We start from the raw sequence: 24,271 nt of genomic DNA, 5'->3' as shown, positions 1-24,271 counted from the left end.
ACCTTGAATGTTCTAAAAGAATCCATACACTAAGGTGTGTGAGCCTTATGAGTGATAGACATATTTTTATTAGTAATATTACTATTTCTGGGACTCATCGCCCGTGTATTCGATGAGTGGTGGCAGTGTGTATGAGCGGGGTGTGTGGCCTGGGTCGGTGAGTGGTGGCAGCGTGTATGAGCGGGTGTGTGGCCTGGGTCGGGGTGTGATTTATGCTCCCATTACAGCATAGGACAGAGGTTGAATGCTGGACTGAGAGAGGGGAGATAGATTAACCCTTGCAGGCACAACCCCAAGTCACGTGTGAGAGCAGGCACATGACGAATAAGTGAAACCGCGGAGTAGGGATCCGTGACACTGACGGTTTTTCCACTTACAGCACTGCAAAAGGTCTCGCATTGAAACATAATTCCACACCTGGAAAAATTGCCACACCTAAAAAACCAGGGGCTTCCTGTCCAACCGTGTTCCCAGGTGTTTTTAATTATTGGATTATTAAAAAGATAAATTTTAAGGGAATATATGTTCATTTTTTTGATTTGATTCCTTTTATGATTTTGGTACGAATATGTTACTGATGGTAGCCTTTGTTACGGTGGTCCCAGTTCTATGCAGGTCATTCTCTAAGTCCCCCCTGTGTGGTTCTGGGATTTTTGCTCACCATTCTTGTGATCTTACTCTGCACTCATTACCTGTATTAATTGCACCTGTCCACACACTAAATCACACTCTAACCTCTCCACCATGGCCAAGACCAAAGAGCTGTCTAACGACACCAGGGACAAAATTGTAGACCTGCACTAGGCTGTGATGGACTACAGGACAATAGCAAGCAGCTTGATGAGAAGGCAACAACTGTTGGAACAATTATTAGAAAATGGAAGAAACACAAGATGACTGTCAATCTTCCTCGGTCTGTGGCTCCATGCAAAATCTCGCCTTGTGGGATAAGGATGATTCTCAGAAAGCTCAGGAATCAGCCCAGAACTACACTGGAGGACCTGGTCAATGACCTGAAGAGAGCTGGGACCACAGTCTCAAACATTACCATTAGTAACACAATACACCATCATGGATTAATATCCTGCAGGGCACATAAGATCCCTCTGCTCACACCAGCACATGTCCAGGTCCATCTGAAGTTCCCCAATGACCATCTGGATGATCCAGAGGAAGCATGGGAGGTGGTCATGTGGTCAGGAACCAAAGGAGAACTTTTTAGTTATTAACGCCACACGCCGTGTTTGAAGGAAGAATAGGACAAAACAAAGAACACCGTCCCAACAGTTAAGCATGGTGGGGGAAACATCATACTTTGGGGACGACTGCACTGTATTGATGGGAGATGGATGGGGTCATGTATCGTGAGATTTTGGCCAACAACCTCCTTCCCTCATTAAGAGCATTGAAGATGGGTCGTGGCTGGGTCTTCCAGGATGATAATCACCTGAAACGCACAGCCTGGGCAACAAAGGAGTGGATCCGTAAGAAGCATTTCAAATATCCTGGAGTGGCCTAGCCAGTCTCCAGACCTGAACCCAATAGAAAATCTTTGGAGGAAGTTGAAACTCAATGTTGCCCAGAGACGGCGCCGAAACCTGAAAGATCTGGAGAAGATCTGTATGGAGAAGATCTGTATGGAGGGGGCCAATATCCCTGCTGCAGTGTGTGCAGACTTGGTCAAGGACTAAAGGAAATGTCCGACCTCTGTAATTGGAAAGAGGTTTCTGTACCAAATATTAAGTTCTGTTTTCTATTGTATCAAATACTTATTTCATGCAATAAAATGCAAATTAATTATGTAACAATCATACAATGTGATTTTCTGTTTTTTATCTTTACATTCTGTCTCTCACAGGTGAAGTCTACGAGAGCGAAAACTTGGAAAATTGGCAGCGTATCAAATACTTATTTTCCCCACTGTATACACCCATCCTGCCCCCACCTCTCATCCCACCAGCTCTCACACCGCCCCCACTTGCTTCTCTCCCTGCCCACACCTCTCATCCCGCCCCCACTCTCTCATCCCCTCCCCATCCCCTCACCCGGCCCCCACCTCTCGTCCCGCCCCCACTCCCCCTCTCATCCCCTCACCCGGCCCCCACCTCTCGTCCCGCCCCCACTCCCCCTCTCATCCCCTCCCCATCCCCTCACCCGGCCCCCACCTCTCGTCCCGCCTCCACTCCCCCTCTCATCCCCTCACCCGGCCCCCACCTCTCATCCTGCCCCCAGTCCCCCTCACGGAGTCCGCACCTATCACACCGCCTCCACACGCAGCCGGTACCTCACGCCCACCTCTCTCTCAGCCCGCACCACTCATCCCACCCCTACCTCTCACCTCACCCCACCTGGCTTCTTTCCCTGCCCCCGCCTCTCACCCGGCTTATCCAGAGCGTCACGCAGCATCTTCTCGGTCTCCTTACAGTCCCGCCGCGTCTCGTGATCCAGGTGCTTCCCGTACATGTGGATCCATTCCTGCAGGCTGCTGAGAGGGGCCGCTCCCTGTGGGGGGACATAATGAAGATCAGCCTGACATTTTGGGAAACTCCCCCATGAACGTAGGTCTGGGCACGCACCTTGGTGGTCTTCTGGGTGACGGATGCCCCTCTATTAATCAACAGCTGTGCGACATGGAAGTTCCCGCTGGACAGAGCATCATGGAGGGGGGTGATCCCCTCACATAACGGACCCCCCGGATCATTAATGTTGGCTCCTCGCTCTAACAGGAGCTGGACAATATCTGGGGACAACACAATAATCAGACCTGGGAAGATGATTTGCCAAGAGGGCGGGGCAAACAGCAAGGTGAGGCGCCAGGGGGATGTGATAGGAAGATGAGCGCGCAGAGGAGGCGCACTCCAGCCGGGGGTCTCACCCAGATGTCCGTGGTTGCAGGCTTCATGAAGTGGGGTCCAGCCGCAGTAATCTCGGGGGTTCAGGGGGTGGCCCTGGAATACAGGATGCATGGGTAATACAATAATGCCCCCCGGTCCACATGGTGTGAGGGGTGGTCCGCACTCACCTTCTCCAGCAGGCTCTGCACCATCTTGGCGTTCCCCTCAATACAGGCGCGATGCAGAACGGTCTCCCCCTTCTCGTTACGGCGATTCCACTAATGAAGGACAGCAAGGGTTAATGGCCTGAACGAGGAGCATCCACACCTTGCTGGTCCCAGGAGCTTGCACTCACCCGGGTGGCCCTCCTCCGGCCCGGCACAGACTTCTCGTAGCCCTCCAGGTCGTCATCTTCTGGAAGTCACAAGAGGCGCAGTCAGAAGCTGAAGAGATGGGGGGACGCAACGCAGCGCCGATACCTACCGCTCTGGGACAGCGCCGATCCCTACCGCTCTGGGACAGCGCCGATCCCTACCGCTCTGGGACAGCGCCGATCCCTACCGCTCTGGGACAGCGCCGATCCCTACCGCTCTGGGACAGCGCCGATACCTACCGCTCTGGGACAGCGCCGATATCTACCGCTCTGGGACAGAGCCGATACCTACCGCTCTGGGACAGCGCCGATACCTACCGCTCTGGGACAGCGCCGATACCTACCGCTCTGGGACAGCGCCGATACCTACCGCGCTGGGACAGCGCCGATACCTACCCCTCTGGGACAGCGCCGATACCTACCGCTCTGGGACAGCGCCGATACCTACCGCTCTGGGACAGCGCCGATACCTACCGCTCTGGAACAGCGCCGATACCTACCGCTCTGGGACAGCGCCGATACCTACCGCTCTGGGACAGCGCCGATACCTACCGCTCTGGGACAGCGCCGATACCTACCGCTCTGGGACAGCGCCGATACCTACCGTTCTGGGACAGCGCCGATACCTACCGCTCTGGGACAGCGCCGATACCTACCGCTCTGGGACAGCGCCGATACCTACCGCTCTGGGACAGCGCCGATACCTACCGCTCTGGGACAGCGCCGATACCTACCGCTCTGGGACAGCGCCGATACCTACCGCTCTGGGACAGCGCCGATACCTACCGCTCTGGGACAGCGCCGATACCTACCGCTCTGGGACAGCGCCGATACCTACCGCTCTGGGACAGCGCCGATACCTACCGCTCTGGGACAGCTCCAGCTCGCTTTCCTGCAGGGGCTCGCTGTTCTCCATGTCCTCGTCCTCGCTGCTCTCCCCGGAGTCACCGCTGCACAGTTCATGTAACTCCGCCTCTGTGTCCCCAATGTCAGGAGCCCCCCACTTCTGCTGCACAGCGAGGAGCTGACGCAGAACCTTCCTCTGGGACAAAGGAGAAAGGATCGGTGTTATAGATGAGAGACCCCGTATCCTGACCCCACGAGACGCAGTACTGTGCCCCGGCCCAAGTGGTGGCCACCCATCTGTAGCCTGATCTCCTCTAGTAATGGCGAGTGGTGGGTTCCTGGGGTTGGACACCTGCCGCAGAGGGCCATCGGGGATTTGGGAACTAGATGGCCAATCAGCACAATACAAATGTGGCAGCGGCAGGGCGGGTCACGTGGTGGCATCAGACCGTAATGCTGCCAGAATGTGCCCAGACTAGTGCGAAACTCTCCGCACATTACGTCTATGGATATAGATTAATAAAGAAGGTGAGAGACGCCAGCTTCCTTCACTCTCGTTCTTGACTCTGAATGACAGAGAACCTTTCCAAAACCAGGAGCAGCCGTCTGTGAGGAACACTTAGCCCCACATCTGAGGAAGAGATCGAGTAATGTACTGCACCAAATTCAATGCATGGGACTCTACATACAGACATCTTCATCAATGATCTGACACTTACTACAGATACAGAGCCAGTCTTATTACATAGATACAGAACCAAGCCAAAAACATAGATCCAGAACCAGTCTTATCACATAGATACAGAACCAAGCCAAAAACATAGATACAGAACCAACCTTACTGCACGGATCCAGAACCAATCTTACTGCACAGATCCAGAACAAACCTAACTACAGAGATCCAGAACCAACCTTACTGCACGGATCCAGAACCAATCTTACTGCACAGATCCAGAACAAACCTAACTACAGAGATCCAGAACAAACCTTACTGCATGGATCCAGAACCAAGCCAAAAACATAGATACAGAACCAACCTTACTGCACAGATCCAGAACAAACCTAACTACAGAGATCCAGAACAAACCTTACTACACGGATCCAGAACAAACCTTACTGCACGGATCCAGAACAAACCTAACTACAGAGATCCAGAACAAACCTTACTGCATGGATCCAGAACCCAGCCAAAAACATAGATACAGAACCAGTCTTATCACATAGATACAGAACCAAGCCAAAAACATAGATACAGAACCAACCTTACTGCACGGATCCAGAACGAACCTTACTGCATGGTTCCAGAACAAACCTAACTACAGAGATCCAGAACAAACCTAACTACAGCGATCCAGACTAAACCTTACTGCACGGATCCAGAACCCAGCCAAAAACATAGATACAGAACCAGTCTTATTACATAGATACAGAACCAAGCCAAAAACATAGATACAGAACCAACCTTACTGCACGGATACAGAACCAACCTCACTGCACGGATCCAGAACAAACCTAACTACATGGATCCAGAACCAAGCCAAAAACATAGATACAGAACCAACCTTACTGCACGGATCCAGAATAAACCTAACTACACGGATCCAGAACCAAGCCAAAAACATAGATACAGAACCAACCTTACTGCATGGATCCAGAACAAACCTAACTACAGAGATCTAGAACAAACCTTACTACACGGATCCAGAACCAAGCCAAAAACATAGATACAGAACCAAGCCAAAAACAAAGATCCAGAACCAACCTTACTGCACAGATCCACAACAAATCTTACTACACAGATCCAGAACCAACCTTACTGCATGGATCTACTGCATAATCCCGCCCCCCACCACATTACCACAGATAATCCCTCCCCCATCACACATAATCCCTACCCCCACCACATCACACATAATCCCGCCACCCACATTACCACACATAATCCTGCCCCCCCAACATTACCACAGATAATCCCGCCCCCACCACATTACCACACATAATCCCGCCCCCCACCACATTACCACACATAATCCCGCCCCCCACCACATTGCCACATAATCCCACCCCCACCCCATTACCACATAATCCCGCTCCCCACCACATTACCACATAATCCCGCCCCCCATCACATTACCACACATAATCCCGCCCCCACCACATTACCACACATAATCCCGCCCCCCACCACATTACCACACATAATCCCGCCCCCCACATTGCCACATAATCCCACCCCCACCACATATAATCCCACCCCCCACCCCATTACCACACACAATCTCGCCCCCCACCACATTACCACACATAATCCCGCCCCCCCACCCCATTACCACATAATCCCGCCCCCCCACCCCATTACCACATAATCCCGCTCCCCACCACATTACCACACATAATCCCGCCCCCCACCTCATTACCACACACAATCCCACCCCCCACCACATTACCACAAACAATCCCGCCCCCCACCCCATTACCACACACAATCTCGCCCCCCCACCATATTACCACACATAATCCCGCCCCCCACCCCATTACCACACATAATCCCGCTCCCCACCCCATTACCACACACAATCCCGCCCCCACCCCATTACCACATAATCCCACCCCCACCACATTACCACACATAATCCTGCCCCCCACCACATTACCACACACAATCCCGCCCCCCACATTACCACACATAATCCCGCCCCCCACATTACCACACATAATCCCGCCCCCCACCACATTACCACACATAATCCCGCCCCCCACCACATTACCACACATAATCCCGCCCCCACCACATTACCACACACAATCCCGCCCCCCACCACATTACCACATAATCCCGCCCCCCACCACATTACCACACATAATCCCGCCCCCCCACCCCATTACCACATAATCCCGCCCCCCCAACCCATTACCACATAATCCCGCTCCCCACCACATTACCACACATAATCCCGCCCCCCACCTCATTACCACACACAATCCCACCCCCCACCACATTACCACACACAATCCCGCCCCCCACCCCATTACCACACACAATCTCGCCCCCCCACCATATTACCACACATAATCCCGCCCCCCACCCCATTACCACACATAATCCCGCTCCCCACCCCATTACCACACACAATCCCGCCCCCACCCCATTACCACACATAATCCCACCCCCACCACATTACCACACATAATCCTGCCCCCCACCACATTACCACACACAATCCCGCCCCCCACATTACCACACATAATCCCGCCCCCCACATAATCCCGCCCCCCACCACATTACCACACATAATCCCGCCCCCCACCACATTACCACACATAATCCCGCCCCCACCACATTACCACACACAATCCCGCCCCCCACCACATAATCCCGCCCCCCACCACATTACCACACACAATCCCGCCCCCCACCACATTACCACACATAATCCCTCCCCCCACCACATTACCACACACAATCCCGCCCCCCACCACATTACCACATAATCCCGCCCCCCACCACATTACCACACACAATCCCGCCCCCCACCACATTACCACACATAATCCCTCCCCCCACCACATTACCACACACAATCGCGCCCCCCACCACATATAATGCCGCCCCCCCACCCCATTACCACACATAATCCCGCCCCCCAACCACATTACCACAAAATCCCGCCCCCACCACATTACCACACATAATCCCGCCCCCCACCACATTACCACACATAATCCCGCCCCCTTACCCCATTACCACACGAGGCTCCGTCCTCACACATTACCACACGAGGCTCCGTCCCCACACATTACCACACGAGGCTCCGTCCCCACACATTACCACACGAGGCTCCATCCCCACACATTACCACACGAGGCTCCATCCTCACACATTACCACACGAGGCTCCGTCCCCACACATTACCATATGAGGCTGTGTCCCCACACATTACCACATGAGGCTCCGTCCCCACACATTACCACACGAGGCTCCGTCCCCACACATTACCACACGAGGCTCCGTCCCCACACATTACCACACGAGGCTCCGTCCCCACACATTACCACACGAGGCTCCGTCCCCACACATTACTACACGAGGCTCCGTCCCCACACATTACCACACGAGGCTCCGTCCTCACACATTACCACACGAGGCTCCGTCCCCACACATTACCACACGAGGCTCCGTCCCCACACATTACCATATGAGGCTGTGTCCCCACACATTACCACACGAGGCTCCGTCCCCACACATTACCACACGAGGCTCCGTCCCCACACATTACCACACGAAGCTCCGTCCCCACACATTACCACACGAGGCTCCGTCCCCCCACATTACCACACGAGGCTCCATCCCCACACGAGGCTCCGTCCCCCCACATTACCACACGAGGCTCCATCCCCACACATTACCACACGAGGCTCCGTCCCCCCACATTACCACACGAGGCTCCATCCCCACACATTACCACACGAGGCTCCGTCCCCCCACATTACCACACGAGGCTCCATCCCCACACATGTGATTGTGTTCACAGAGAAATTTTAACTTAATTTATGTTTCGTTATGAAATTTGTTTAGATGCTGGAATGAATAAAAAACGCACATCTTACTGAATCCAGTTTGTTTTTGATTTTACACTTTAAATAAAACGTATTAGTATTATTCAGATTTTTAATGATTATTGTTATTAACTTCATTTTAAGTTAATTTACCACGTGCGTAAGCGCTATTGAATGTTGTCATTATTTAGTTTAATCATCAGCAGCGTTAATTAGATAGCAATGAGCATGCCGAGCATTAGCTGGCTGGAAACAGCTAGTAAAAAATAAAGCTCATGAGATAGGCCTGGACAGAATTGATGGTACCCTTGAAAATAATGTGAGAAAATGGACATGTTAGATCGCGGTGTGTCCACTAACTAGCACCACACGGGGTAGGAAATCTTGGAGTCAGGGAGTGGACCGGTTTCATGGATGTTTTAGTTGGCATTTTTCATGTACTTACACTTTTTACATGTTTTATTATTATTTCGATATTTTGATCCTTGTGTTTTCCATGTCAGTTTTGTATCTGTAATGAAGCGTCACGATTCACACCGTGACTGTCAAGATCCCTTAGCCGCGGCCAGCAGTTTGTCACGAAATCCACAGGGATTCCTGACCACTGCCACCAATAGGTCACGGATTGGGGTGACTTTAGACCAACAGACGGCTTTCACATGTGCAGAGGGGCTTATCTTGGTTATCCCTCCACTGCCACAATGTGATGAAAAAAATACACACAATGCTATTGACCTCTCAGTTTACAGCAGGGGCTTATTTTAGGTATCCCACTGCTCTTCAATACACCATGAACTGCAGGGATTTGTGTATATCCCGCTTACAGTTCCACTTAAACCTTGCAGCTCTATGGCGCCCCCCTTACTGCCAGGTCAGATCAGGTACTGCACCTAGGGTAATTAGTCGCCAGAAAGGCTGCCTGCTATGTACTGGCTATTGGGCGCGCTGCAGCGACGCGATAAACTACTCCCGCTCAGGCAGGAACAATAATTATTAAGCCGCAGTCGCTACAACACCCCAATGGCCTGCACAGTACGGTATCACTGCCACCAGCCTCGATTAAACGGGTCCGAAGCTAACCCAAAACAGTAGCGTAATTTCCCTTCAAGAGACTTAGGGTACGTTCTTAGAGCAGGGAGAAAGAACTGGAATGAAATAATATACCCCACCAAATGTAGGCAATGCTTTATAAAAATATTTTACAAAGATGTTACAAGTGAGACAATTGCAAATATGTACAAGGTAATTATAAAAAAAACAGGAAATAACATGAGAAATAACATTTACAGTTGTTCAAAGCATTGCAGGCAACCAGGCTAGTGAAGTTTCCATCTATCCCAGTGCATTTGCACTCGCAGTCAGGTCGCTTCAGGTAAAAACTCACAACTCCCCCCTGGAAGCCTGCCAGCAACTTTATAACCTACAGCCTGTGACCTCACAGAAAGGGCTGTGTTGAGATCGCCCGCCTCTTTCTTCAGTGTAACTAAATGTCCCCTAAAGATATCTAATGCTGGTATCTTCGCTACAGAACATGTCAGAATCATATCATACCCAGCATTCATCTCAGATTACCGTGGGCTTTCTAATGAGATCAAATATGTCCTATTATGTACAGAGCAATCCCTACTTCTTCACCCGATGGAGTTAGACGCCCGTGTCTAGAGTGATGCGTAGATCCACCGATGGAGAATAAGAAGATATATCTACCATTTTCCTATCTTACATCGTCTGCCTAATATCTTACAAAAATGGAACAAAGACTTGCATGATTCCGGAATCTTCTCTAACAGTTCCAGCTACAGCAGTTGGGAGGGGGCGAGTAACTTCCTTCAGAGCCTGGAATTTATGGCATGGCCATAAAACCCCCTACTGCCTTAGATTCAGAAACTCACAGGGAAGCAAAGAGAGCCAGAGAGAGGGGGGGTTTAGCCCCCGCATGCTAGCAAGGAAACTAACTTATGATATTTCATACCATATCGTGACACCTCCCCCTTTTAGCGTGCGCTACGGCGGCAGAACCTCTCGGTATGCCTCCATGCGCACCTCCGTGGGTTCACCCTGGCGGGAGAGTCCATCTGCATTCCCATGCTCTTTGCCCGCTTTGTGTTTAATGGTGAAGTCTAATTGCTGAAGGGCAAGGCTCCAGCGTAGCAACCTGCCATTGGTTCCACACATGGTGCTTAGCCAGCGCAGAGGGTCGTGGTCGGTCACCACAGTGAAGGTGCGACCGTACAAGTAGGGCTGCAACTACGGCCAGGCACTCCTTCTCGATGGTGGAGTAGGCCACTTCCCTCGGCAAAAGTTTCCGGCTCAGGTACAACACGGGGTGCTCTTGGTCCTCCGAGTCAACCTGGCTGAGCACAGCACCAAGGCCAAACTCGCTGGCGTCGGTCTGTACCAAGAACGGTCGACTGCTTTCAACACAGGGGTGTTGCACAGTGCAGTTTTCAACGCCTGGAAGGCCCCCTCACAGCCATCTGTCCAGTTGACGATGTGTGGTAGCTTCTTCCTGGTGAGGTCCGTCAAAGGTTTTGCCAGGCTACTATAGTGCTGCACAAAGCGCCTATAGTACCCTGCAGTGCCCAGGAAGGACATCACCTGTTTCTTGGTCCCAGGAGTGGGCCAGTTCACGATCGCGCCCACTTTCTCAGGCTCCGGTTTCAGGGTGCCTCCGCCTACCCGGTGCCCCAGGTAGTGGACCTCCCTCATGCCCATCTGGCACTTTCCCGGCTTGATAGTCAGTCCTGCTCGGTGAATTCGCCTGAGCACCTCCTCGAGATGCTGCAGGTGTTCCCCCCAGGAGGGACTGAAGATGGCAATGTCATCCAAGTACGCCACTGTGTACTTCTCCAGTTCCTGAAGCAGGAGATTGACCATCCGCTGAAAGTGGCAGGGGCATTCTTCATGCCGAAGGGCATGACCGTGGACTCGTACAGTCCAAAGGGTGTGATAAAGGCGGACTTCTCCTGTGCCTCGGGGCTCAGGGAAATCTGCCAGTATCCGCAACTCAGATCCATTATTGTCAGGTATTTTGCGCCAGCTAACTTCTCAAGCAGCTCCTCGATGCGCGGCATTGGGTGCGCGTCAGAGGCTGTAATGGCGTTGAGCCCCCTGTAGTCCACGCAGAACCAGGTGGTCCGGTCCTTTTTTGGCACGAGAACTACCGGTGAGGCCCACGCGCTCTTTGACCGTCTAATCACCCCCAGCTGTAACATCTCATCGATCTCCTGGCGCAATCTGCTGCACCTGGTCAGAGATTCGATAGGGTGTTCGCCGTAGTGGGGCGTGATTCCCGGTGTCCACCTCGTGGACGACTAACTCAGTCCTTCCAGGCCGGTTGGAGAACACGACCTGGAAGGGTTCCAGTGTGGTTTGCAACTGCAACCGCTGTGGTTCATCTAGCGAGGCGCTTACCTCCACGTCCTCAATGGACCCATTGGCCTTGGCTTGGGCCAGCATGTCCAGGAGGGTGTCTTCCTCCCCGTCTTCGGGTGCGCTGCAGACCGGTAAGACGAAAGGTTCACGTTCGTGATGAGCCTTCATCATGTTGACGTGAAAGGCCTTTCGCCTACCCCGAGCGTGGTCAAGCGTGACCACGTAGGTGACCGGGTTGAGCTGTTGGTGGACGACGTACGGGCCCTCCCAGGCTGCCTGAAGCTTATCCGTTGGTACGGGGACCAGCACCCACACCTTTTGACCCACGTGGTAGGTCCGCTCCCGGGCGTTCTGGTCGTACCAGTGCTTCTGATCAGCCTCAGCCTGCGTCATGTTGTCATGCACCAACTGCGTCAAGGTCTGCGTATTGTAACGGAAGCGCATGACATACTCCACTACGGACACTTCAGAAGGGTTCGGCTCCTCTTCCCAGGATTCTCTTACCAACCCAAGGGGTCCCCGGACTCGCCTGCCGTACAGGAGCTCGAAGGGAGAGAACCCCGTCGAGGCCTGCGGAACCTCTCGGTAAGCGAACAGCAGGTGTGGGAGGTACCGCTCCCAGTCGCGCCCTTGGGTCTCAACCAGCATGCGTAGCATCTGTTTGAGGGTACCATTGAAGCGTTCACACAAGCCATTGGTCTGTGGGTGATACGCACTCGATACCAGGTGCTTCACCTGCATTTTCTTACAGAGAGCCTCCATTAGGTGAGACATAAATTGGGTCCTTTGATCAGTAAGCATTTCTCTGGGAAATCCTACCCGTGCAAAGATAGCCAACAGGGCATCCGCCACCTTATCTGCCCTAGTTGAAGACAGAGCTACTGCCTCTGGGTACCGGGAAGCGTAGTCTACCACAGTTAGAATATATCGCTTTCCAGAGCTGCTGGAGACGGCCAGCGGGCCCACAATGTCCACCGCAATCCTCTGGAAAGGCTCCTCTATCACTGGCAAAGGGATCAGGGGAGCCTTAAGAGCAGGCCCCGCCTTCCCCACTCTTTGACAGGTGATACAGGAGCGGCAGTAGTTTGACACATCTGTCCCCATCTTAGGCCAATAGAAGTGTTGAGACAGCCGGGCCTTAGTTTTGCTGATCCCCAAGTGTCCAGCTAGCGGGATCTCATGGGCAATCCGCAACAACTCACCCCGGAATTGCTGCGGGACGACCAGCTGTCTTTCCCTCAACCACTCCTTTTGCAATTTTCCGGGTACTGTCTCCCGGTACAACCTTCCTCCTTCCCAGAACACCTTCTCCTTATCAGTCTCGGAGAATGGCGTCCCGGTGAGTTGTCTCAAACTCTCTAGGCTCGCATCTGTGTGCAGAGCGGCCTGAAACTCCTGGCTAGGGGAAGCCAGAAGCGATGTCAGGGTCCCTTCCCCACGGGAGCCCTCTGGGACCTGCACTGGGTCCACCTCTGGTTCAGTCATACTGATGACTGAGGAGGGTCCAGAAGGCAAACAGGTATCTGCGTTCCGGGCACTCTGACTGCGGGTGACAGCAGCTACGTAGGCTGTCTCCCCGGGGGTTTCTACAGACCCATCAGCCGATGCTGCTATGGGCTCTACCTCCCCATCCACCCCCATTACCTCAGGAGCGTTGCTACTTATGGGCCAGTTACCTTCCTCGGTGGCACTGGTCAATTGCATGGCATCACCTTCCTCACGGTTCCCATGTATCTCCCCATTTCTTGTAGCACCGACACTTGCCCCTGCTAGGGGTTCCTCAGCCGTCTCACTCCGCAGAGCAACGTGGCTGAGCACTCCTGTACCTATGGACACATCAACTTTCACAGAAACATCATTATCAGATTCAGTTGGCACAGGTACAACATTTTCACCATCAATCCTAGGGAAAAGATGGTTAACAGATGCATCATTACAAGATAAAGCATGGTCAGGTAACATGCGATTTCCCATCATCATCATCAGGGTTAACGTTACCCTCATTAGTAGATTGGGGAGGGGTGTCAATGACGAAGTGTGCCACTAACCTCCCCAAATCAGTCCCCAACAAAACATCAGTGGGCAAATTATCAGACAGCCCCACTTCCTTCACCCCGCTCCCGGCACCCCAATCAATAAAATCCCAATCCCAGTGACAGTTAGGGTTTTCCCCGGAATGATTTCTTCAGGGGCCGCCAGTTCGGGTCGGGTGAGGGTTCGTTCAGCCCCGGTGTCCTTGAGGCCTGTAGCAACACGACCTCCCACAGTGACGGGCTGTACGTTGTCACACACCCTCCCAACCACACCACCCACCAAAAGAACTGCTGCATTAGGCCCTGGGGCCTTGGATGAGGGGTTCTTCTGCTTGTCTGGACAGTTGGGACTGATATGACCAGGCTGCCTGCAGTGGTAACACTGGCGAAGTTCGGTGGTAGGTCTGGTGCTGTTGGCCACGGGGACAGGACCTCTGGTGTGTTGGCTGGCAGGGGTACTGGCATTGGATGCAGGCTTACCCCCTCTCCAGCTGGAGGTGACTGGCTTCCGCACTTCCGATCTACGGTTGGCCTCATAGGCATCGGCAATCTGCGCTGCTTTCGTCACGTCTTTGGGTTCTCTGTCCATCACGAACTGTCGCACCTCAGCTGGGCAAAGATGGAAGAACTGGTCTTTGATCATCAGGTCCCGCAGCTGTGCAAAGGTGGTCACTGACAGTCCTTGGGTCCACTGGTCAAAGTGGGTCCCCAGTCCATGCACCACATCACTGTAACGGTCGTGTGGGCCACGTTGGAGGGTCCGGAACTTTTTACGGTACACCTCGGGTGTAAGCTGGTGTCAAGGTGAAAATATATTTTCTTATATATCTTTGTACTTTTATATATTTTATACTGTGAAACAATAAGTTTTCCCCTGCTAATGCAAATGTAATTGTATCTAAAGATGGCCGCCAGTGTTCATTCTTCATTTCAGTTTAGAATGTGAAGAGTTAAGTTTCATTTCTCTTGAAAAAGATAACTCTGGAATGTGAAGAAAGAAGTAACCATCGAAGATGTCCTGACGAATCAGAGAGAGAGACTGAGCACTAGATGTATGCTGCTTAAACTCCGCCTAATGCATTCCTTTTTCCTAAACAATAGTACTGTGTATTCAAAAATAAAGTAGTTGCTGTAACTGCTCTGGACACAGGTGAACGCAAGAGCATCAGCAAAGATTGAATCAGCTACGTGTCTGAATCATTTCTTTTTTTCGGTACCAGATGTTCTGCGCTCACATTATAATTTGGAATGACTGGTGAATGAGGATTAATTGTCGTTTACGACCCCGACAATTTGGCAGCCCAACGGGGGGCGTGGCCAGCGATCCGAGACCCCCTGGACCCATGCCTGGATGTCTGTGGATGATACCCGTAGTGGCTGACCTCGAGGACTGATCACCCTCCGCACACGGTAAGTGGCGATCATATACATTGTATGTGTCACACTTGCTAGTGTCTCAGCCGTTATTGGTTTGTCTGTGGTCTCTTTGGGTCTGGAGAGTGACCGGTCGAGTGGTGAGATCGAACGCGATCCTGTGCCACGCTCTGAACCAGCAACTGAGAGACGTCGCATCCGGTGCGTCCTCTGTACACCACACCTCCTCCACCGGTCATTGTACTCCGTTCAACCACCCTACCCGTGACTGTTATCTAGTAGTGAAGTGGAGTGAAAGATTGAGCAAGTTGTAGATTGTGGGGCAGCTTAGAGGAAGCGATAGGAGACGCAGCCTCTGTGATATTGTACCAGCTAGGTAATTAAGACGTCCCGGAGGGGGACCACCTGTATTTCTGTGGAGGGCTCTCACTAGGAGACCGCCTCCCGACGGTTTGGAATATTGTGGCAGGATAGCCTGTTAATCACTGTTGTTCTAGTTTAGGGACAGGAAATATTGAGCGCGAGGCTCTTTTTCCTAGTACGTTGAACGCGAAGTTCCGTGGTATAGAACACAGTGTTGGTATCGCTGCCAGTGGCCTACTGCAGGAGGACACAGTATTCTGTGAGTCAAGTTGCGTATCTTAAAGCAGAAGAAGTCCGTGCCCCACAAGTTAGATGAGGATGCCGTGGAAGTCAGGGCAATAGTTGAGTCACGGGAGGGCAAGAAGGCAGTCAAGAATGTTGAGAGATTGTATAAGCATGTAGGATTGCCCTAGTCAGGGAGATTGTAGCCGGCTATGTGGCCCAATTTCATAGAAAATAAAAGGGGCATGTTGAAATTTAAAGGATTGTTAGAACAAGCGCAAGCTCATCTGCGAGTTGCGCGAAGCTTAAAGAACAAAGGATGAAAATAGGTTGATGGAGAGGAAGGATCAGACAATATAGAACCCGTGTTTGGTTATAAAATGCCTTTGAACTGTGATTTTACAGATTGTAAAATGGCCGCCGTGCCACTGGTGATGAGAATGCGGTCCCAGCCATCGCCCTGTAATGGCGGCGGAAAGAGCTTTCCAGAAGCGTAGGTGTGTCCTGTTTGTGTTGTGCAGAATCCAACCTGGGTGGAAACCTGCCGTGTGTGTGCGTACGGACCGTCCTTGGGGCTCCGCCCAGATCACGGAGGATCATAGGAAAGTTTTGTAGAAATTAAGTCTGAAAACTGCTGTAATTTGTTACTTTGTAGAAGATACTGAGCTTCTATCAATGCTGTGTTCTAGATGGGAGGGGCGGAGTGGACCGCTGCGAGATTTCTTTGTCAGTTCTTCTCTTTTCTCCTTATCTGCGCTACGTGCCGGAAAAAGAAGGGGGGCAAAGATCTGGGCTTTTGTATTCTCCCTTGTGCGCTGTGGAATGCAGTGATTTTTCTTATCCCCGTGTTACTAGATGGGAGGGGGTGAGTGAATCCCTGCGCGACCTGCTTGAAATTGAAAGTGAAATAGACCTGTGCCTGGTCTTGGAGGAAAACTTGTAAATAATTGAAAGATTGGTAAATTAAGCCTCTTCTCCCGACTGTAAGCTCTGTGCCCCTCAATCCCAAAGCACCAATATATAACTGGGTTGCCAAAACTTAGTGCGCCTCTATTCTATGATCCTGTCGGGTGGATTTGTGATGTATGCGGAGTTACTAATTCTCAGTGCAGAGAGGTCTGTTACAATTGTGGAGCGAGTAAATTCAGGGTCGTAGCCCTCACCTTTCGCTTGCTAAACGCTGACAGCAATTCCCCGCTCCAAATACAGCCCCCACCCCACCGCAGTCCGCAGTACAAGGACGAAGCTTCATTCCTTATCAGAGTTCAGCCCCTGCCCCCCCCCCACCTTACACAAATCTAGTCTCATACTAAAATATCCCTTTTAACCCTGTCTGGGAATCTCCCTCCCCAGCCCCATGTCAATTCTCAGATCAAGAGCTTGCTTTAATCGGTGTAGATGGCAGACCCCCCAGCCCGGAAAGGCCCCTACATCTCCTCTTCCCATGAAACCTTCATACTTACAAGGCCAGATTTTCCAGGAATCTGAAGTTTGGTTCTCTGTCATTCACGCTACTACATCACACTTCAGGAATCCCAGGTTCTCTTCTCAGTGGGGTATGGGGACATACTTACCCACCAGGTAGGAGCTATAAGTGAACCCAGCTAACTCTACCCTGTCACATAGAGGTGGTTTGGCCCAACAGATAGCTAAAAAGGGAAGCCCAGCCATAGCCCAAGAGTGTCAGGCCTACCTTGCCACTTATGGCCCCTTGCATCCAGGAGATGCTATGTCCACCCAGGAAGGGAATTTACCCTGTGATATAGTGTTACACACTGAAGGCCCCATATATGATTACAAGACACCCGAGCACTGCCGTACAGTATTGCAGACTGCCTTGCAGACAGAGCACACCTATGCAGGACATGCTACAGGTGTGCTGATTCAGTTTTATGGAGACAAACAGAGACCTGTTGCTTATTACAGCGGCCGCCTGGATACGGTGGCAAGAGAAAGCCCCTTCTGTGTTCGGCCCGTGTTGTCTGTCCAGCTGTTGCTACACAAGTCTTCAGAGATTGTTTTGGATTACCCACTGATGGTCCACACCCCACACGATGTATATAGTATCCTTAATCAGGTACAACCTAGCCACATGTCCATGGCTGGACAGCTGCGACTTTGGTGTGCTATTCTCATGCCCACTGATGTGACTTTGAAAAGGTGCACTGTCCTGAACCCCGCTACTCTTCTCCTAGTTCCTATGGATCCAAAGGGGGGAGGAGTAGGTGACATGAGCAAGGACACTTTTTCTTTCTAGAATGGATCCAGAGGAACAAGATTAGGTTTCCAAATCACATGAATGTCTAGAATTGATGTTTCTTGAAACGGCTGGTCTCTAGTGTGCCTATTCTAATGCTGATTTTGAGCTTTTTGTAGATGGATCCCGTCACCAAGATGACCAAGGACGCTACTGTACCAGATATGCTGTGGTCTCAGAACATGAGGTAATCAAGGCAGAGTCAATGCCAGCTCATATGTCTGCACAAGAAGCAGAGCTCAAGGCGCTCACAGAAGCGTGCAAACTAGCAGAAGGTAAGACTGTAAATATCTACACTGATTCCAGGTATGCTTTTGGCATTACACACGGTTATGGGCCTATCTGGAGAGCCAGGGCTTTCCTGACAGCAAATGGCCACCCCTTTAAACGTGCTGAGGCAGTCCAGCAACTTATGAATGCACTACAGCTTCCCACCCAAGCAGGCATCATAAAGGTAAAGGCACATACCAAAGGCACTGATGGACGGACAAAGGGTAACGCACTGGCAGACCAGGCTGCGAAGAAAGCAGCAAGCACTCCTGTAGCCTCTCAAGTACATCACCTAGACACCTCACCATCTCCACTTGTGTTGAAAGACATCTTAGCCCGGTTACAAGAACAGGCAAGTAAGGAGGAGAAAAATAGGTGGCAAGAGATAGGGGCTTGCTCTGATACCGTCACTGGACTATGGGGGAGGGGTGAAAAGGTCTGCCTACCACAGGTACTGTACCCAATGATGGCACAGGTTCTGCACGAGAATGTGCACCACTCGAAGACGGCCATGTGTGACACCCTACAGAAACAATGGATTGCCCCCGGGTTTTCCACCTGCGCAGAAAGGCAGGTACAGAGCTGCATGATATGTGCCACACATAATCAGGGTAGGACAGTGAAAACCCCATCCAAACACGCTCCCCGGCCCCTTTACCAATTCCAGAGACTGCAGATTGATTATATTCAGTTACCCAGGGTAGGGACGTATGAGTATGTGTTGGTCTGCATTGATTTATTTTCAGGTTGGCCAGAAGCCTACCCAGTTGCCAAAGCTACGGCTAAGACAGCGGCGAAGAAACTGATGGCTGAGATCATATGCAGGTATGGAGTTCCTGAAGTCATTGAAAGCGATCGGGACTCCCATTTTACTGGAGAGATCATGTCAGAGGTAATGGCAGCACTGGGGGTAAGTCAAGCATTGCATACTCCATACCATCCACAGAGCAGTGGAGGAGTGGAGAGACTAAATGGAACTCTTAAGCTTAAAATCTAGAAGGCAATGGCAGAGACTGGTAAACCATGGACAGAATGCCTCCCTCTAGCTTTGTTTTCAGTAAGATATACCCCAAACAGGAAGACAGGACAGTCACCGTAATTGATTCTGTTTGGCAGGGGCCCCAATCTTGAATGTTTCTTTCCACAACAGTTGCAGCTCAAGTACCAGGACTTGACTAGCTGTGTGCAGGCCTTACATGGACACCTTGCCAAAGTGCATTTAACTGTCTTCAGTTCTCTTCCAGACCCAGACAAGGTTCCTGGACACCATCCCTTTGTGCCAGGAGACCTGGTGTATGTGAAAAAGTTTGTGCGCAGAGATTGTCTCCAGCCAAGATTTGAAGGACCCCACACGGTGATCCTGGTCACCCCCCACTGCAGTAAAATTTGAAGGAAAGAGCACCTGGATCCACGCTTCACATTGTAAAAGAGACCGAACCAGTGTTTAGTCACAGAAGTGACTGAAGGGAAATGTTGCTGTTGTTTTTGGTCCTGGGGTTGAGGGCCATCCTCGCCCCTACCTTTTCGGCCCCTAATGTAAATGAAAATACTAAGGTCCCACTACTCTCTGGGTAAACCTGACAGCCCCGGTGAATATCTAGCGATTTGATTTCTGTGATGTAGTCAAGTGCCTCGAGACTGAACGGGTGGTAGAGGGAATCATCCAGTTTTATATGTGTGTTACCAGAAATGACAACAATAATTGTCATTATTGGTCAGATGCTGCCTGGAGTACGGGGAATGATTGGGGATATAAACCTAGGGAAGCCATGTTCCCTAAGGATGGAACGGGTAGGAGTCTTCGTGAGAGAATGCATCTAACAGCCCTTCTGCAACCACTTAGGGGCTGTAAATGGGGTAGAAACTGTCACCCCCTCCTCCTAAATCTCGAAAGCCCCCAATCTGCTGACCTGCAGACATTTGTACTGGGAAGGCATTATAATTATGTATTTAGTAGTGGATACCATGGGAATTTAGGCCCAGGTGAGCGTTTGCAAAATGTAGTTAATGAAGTAATCCCCATTCCAGGTCTCAGTTAGCAAGAGGTTTTCTCCATAGAAACACAAACAGCCCCAAGGAAAAACCTATGGTTAGAATGGGTGAGATACAATGTAAGAGTCCAGAATATCTCTGTAGGATGTATTGCTTGTGCTGCTGCGAATACACACCTATACACACATGCATTGCTTTTCCCTGATGACAACACCACTGCCTGTGTCATGAATCTGTTGAAAGGTTTGAAGCCCACTGATTGCCCAGATTATGTCCCACTAATTCATGAGAAACCCAAACTAAAGGTCCCAGGAGAAGTAACCGTATTAGCTGACAATTACACCTGCTATAATTCCCATGACACCACAGGTACACCAGTAGAAATCTTCGAGACAAGTTTCTGCAAAGAGAACAGTTCTCTAGATACTGACTTGCTAATCAAACATACACAATATATGTACGACATTTATTGGTTATGTGGAGATGGTAAGCTCCGTCCTAGGTTGCCTAATGCCTGGATAGGCCAATGCACCCGTTAAACTAGCCATGCAGTTCAAGATTTTACCTTGGGATCCAAAGATACCTGATGAACCTACCAGAAAGAGGAGAACTTTTGATCAGCTCTATATAAGTTATGAAGAAGATCCACTAGTATATATTGATGCCATTGGAGTGCCAAGGGGGGTGCCTGACCAGTTTAAAGCCCAGAACCAGAATTATGTCGGCATTGCTTCTATAATCCCACAGGTGCAGATTAATAAAAATGTTGAATGGATCAATTATATATATTACAGTGAACAAAGATTTGTCAATTATAGCTGTGATGCCTTTCAGGATATAGTTGAGGACTTGGGCCCTAACACTTGTATGACCCGTGCTGCAACCCGACCTAAGAGAATTACACTGAATCCTGTCCAGACAAGATCACATGTAGTGATATAAGAAGCTGACACAGGATTGTGGTTGGCGGATAGTGGGGACATTAACTTTTAGGAGTAGGCTGACAGTAATCCTTTTGGGAAGGAGCTGTAGACCAGCATGTCATGTCACGCCCCCACCACAAGAGAACCAACCACATCAGGTAGGGCAAGACAGATACAGGAATATTATCCCTGGAGGCCCTCTGACTAGCTAGCTATGCAAAAACAATTGGCTGACCCTGAGAACCAACCTTTCCCATTCTACAGACAAATAATGACCATATGATGGACGTATAAGTACACCTAGGCAGGCCTAGGTAGTTAGTGAAAGCAACTCCGACTGGCACCTTCCTCAATTAAGAAGTAGACCCACCAGAGTACGATGGTACTGATCCAGGGGAGATCCCTAAGTATGTCCCCCTCAAGAGAGTAGACAAAACCCCCCATTCTCAGATGATGATAAGAGATTTAGTTTAGGGACAGTGGGAGAACTCCATGTGAGGTTAGTGAAGGGTTCAGCTGCCTGGAGGCCTCTCGCTAGGGGAGAGTTTCTGAGGTGTCTGGATGAAGAAATCCACTTCCCCTTTCCCATCACATGGACAGTCTCGAAGGATCTTTCTTTAAGGGAAAAACTTAGTGTTTAGGGGGGATTGTCAAGGTGAAAATATATTTTCTTATATATCTTTGTACTTTTATATATTTAATACTGTGAAACAATAAGTTTTCCCCTGCTAATGCAAATGTAATTGTATCTAAAGATGGCCGCCAGTGTTCATTCTTCATTTCAGTTTAGAATGTGAAGAGTTAAGTTTCATTTCTCTTGAAAAAGATAACTCTGGAATGTGAAGAAAGAAGTAACCACCGGAGATGTCCTGACGAATCAGAGAGAGAGACTGAGCACTAGATGTATGCTGCTTAAACTCCGCCTAATGCATTCCTTTTTCCTAAACAATAGTACTGTGTATTCAAAAATAAAGTAGTTGCTGTAACTGCTCTGGACACAAGTGAACGCAAGAGCATCAGCAAAGATTGAATCAGCTACGTGTCTGAATCATTTCTTTTTTTCGGTACCAGATGTTCTGCACTCACATTATAATTTGGAATGACTGGTGAATGAGGATTAATTGTCGTTTACGACCCCGACACTGGTACTTGGCTATCAGAGCCTGCTTGATGGCCTCATAGTCACCATCTTGTTCTTGAGGGAGTGCAGCAAACGCCTCCAGAGCTTTGCCTCTCAGCCCTGGTGTCAGGCAGGGCCGGACTGGGACTAAAATTCAGCCCTGGCATTTGAAGTTACACAGGCCCACTTGTCACATGGTGACTGTATAATATCTTTGTACACTTGTAGGCAGGGCCGGTTTTAGGCAAAGTGGGGCCCTAGGCAAAGTTTAAAATGGGGCCCAAATGCTAACATATTGCACATCACACAGAAGCCTTTCTGTTGTATTTACGTGCGCTGAGTTCAGGCCGCTAAACGAGTTTGATCGACAATACTGAAGTTGTTCAACGCTTGTTTCCCGGCCTCTTTCCACCAGCTGAGGAATAATGATGAGACAGAACGATCACTAATAGATCACCATACAGTATCATGTTTTCAGCAGCACATCTACAGTTTACACTGGCAATGTGCTGCTGACAACAAGGCTTTTTGTTCCAGCAAAAACAATCCGAATATGCAGCATTTTACTTGTTTAGTAAAATACACCCCATAGTCCTCCATATATTATAATGTGCTCCATAGTCCTCCATATAGTATAATACACTCCCTATAGTCCTCCATATATTAAAATACACTGCTCAGTCCTCCACATAGTATAATACACTCCTCATAGTCCTCCATATAGCATAATACAATCCTCATAGTCCTCCATATAGCATAATACAATCCTCATAGTGCTCCATATAGTATAATGCACCGCCACAGTCATCCATGTAGTACAATTCACTTCCCATAGTATAATGCACCCCATAGTTCTTCATATAGTATAACGTATTCCCCATAGTCCTCGATACAGTATAATGCAGCCCACATATAGTATAATGCAGCCACCCCAGAGTATAATGCAGCCACCCCAGAGTATAATGCAGCCACCCCAGAGTATAATGCAGCCACCCCAGAGTATAATGCAGCCACCCCACAGAGTATAATGCAGCCACCCCAGAGTATGTAACCCCCATAGAATATAATACAGCCCACCTCCCCATAATATATAATGTAGCCCCCCATAGAATATAATGCAGCCCCCCATAGTATATAACGCAGCCTCCCCCATAGAATATAATATACCCCCACAATAGTATATAACACAGCCACATAGTACATAACATGGCCTCCCCCATAGAATATAATATACTCCCCATAGTATATAGCAAAGCCCGCATATTATATAGCACAAACCGCATAGTATACAGCACAGCCTGCATACTATAGCACAGCTCGCGTAGTAGATAACACAGCCCACACAGCAGTATTCAGCACAGACCACACAGTAGTATACAGCACAGACCACACAGTAGTATACAGCACAGCCCACGTAGAAGTATACAGCACAGTCCACACAGTAGTATACAGCACAGCCCACAGAGTAATATATACAGCACAGCCCACAAAGTAATATATACAGCACAGCCCACAAAGTAATATATACAGCACAGCCCACAGAGAACTATATACAGCACAGCCCACAGAGAACTATATACAGCACAGCCCACAGAGAACTATATAAAGCACAGCCCAGAGTACTATATACAGCACAGCCCAGAGTACTATATAAAGCACAGCCCAGAGAGTACTATATACAGCACAGCCCAGAGAGTACTATATACAGCACAGCCCACAGAGTACTATATAC

General features: G+C 50.1%; 1 protein-coding gene across 3 annotated transcripts in view; it reads right to left on the bottom strand.

Moving 5' to 3' along the window:
• Nucleotides 1–24,271, bottom strand: part of TONSL (tonsoku like, DNA repair protein) — an 86,729-nt gene that overhangs the window by 20,547 nt on the left and 41,911 nt on the right. For 2 of the 3 annotated variants that reach the window (XR_013217114.1, XM_077271570.1), the window contains exons 11-16: nucleotides 4,072–4,249; nucleotides 3,190–3,248; nucleotides 3,023–3,112; nucleotides 2,876–2,948; nucleotides 2,577–2,740; nucleotides 2,379–2,502 (exon numbers count right to left, since the gene is read on the bottom strand). Coding sequence is in view for 2 of the 3 variants with exons in the window: in XM_077271570.1 (XP_077127685.1) it covers nucleotides 2,379–2,502; nucleotides 2,577–2,740; nucleotides 2,876–2,948; nucleotides 3,023–3,112; nucleotides 3,190–3,248; nucleotides 4,072–4,249 (688 nt within the window). In the remaining variant the exon portion in view is untranslated. The remainder of the gene's footprint in view (nucleotides 1–2,378; nucleotides 2,503–2,576; nucleotides 2,741–2,875; nucleotides 2,949–3,022; nucleotides 3,113–3,189; nucleotides 3,249–4,071; nucleotides 4,250–24,271) is intronic. The other variant, XM_077271571.1, reaches the window with a different exon arrangement.

The sequence above is a fragment of the Ranitomeya variabilis genome, chromosome 6, assembly GCF_051348905.1.
Source record: "Ranitomeya variabilis isolate aRanVar5 chromosome 6, aRanVar5.hap1, whole genome shotgun sequence".
In the NCBI taxonomy this organism is placed as follows: domain Eukaryota; kingdom Metazoa; phylum Chordata; class Amphibia; order Anura; family Dendrobatidae; genus Ranitomeya; species Ranitomeya variabilis.
Note: the sequence above shows the minus strand (reverse complement) of the source record. Positions and strands in the feature narration are given on the sequence as shown.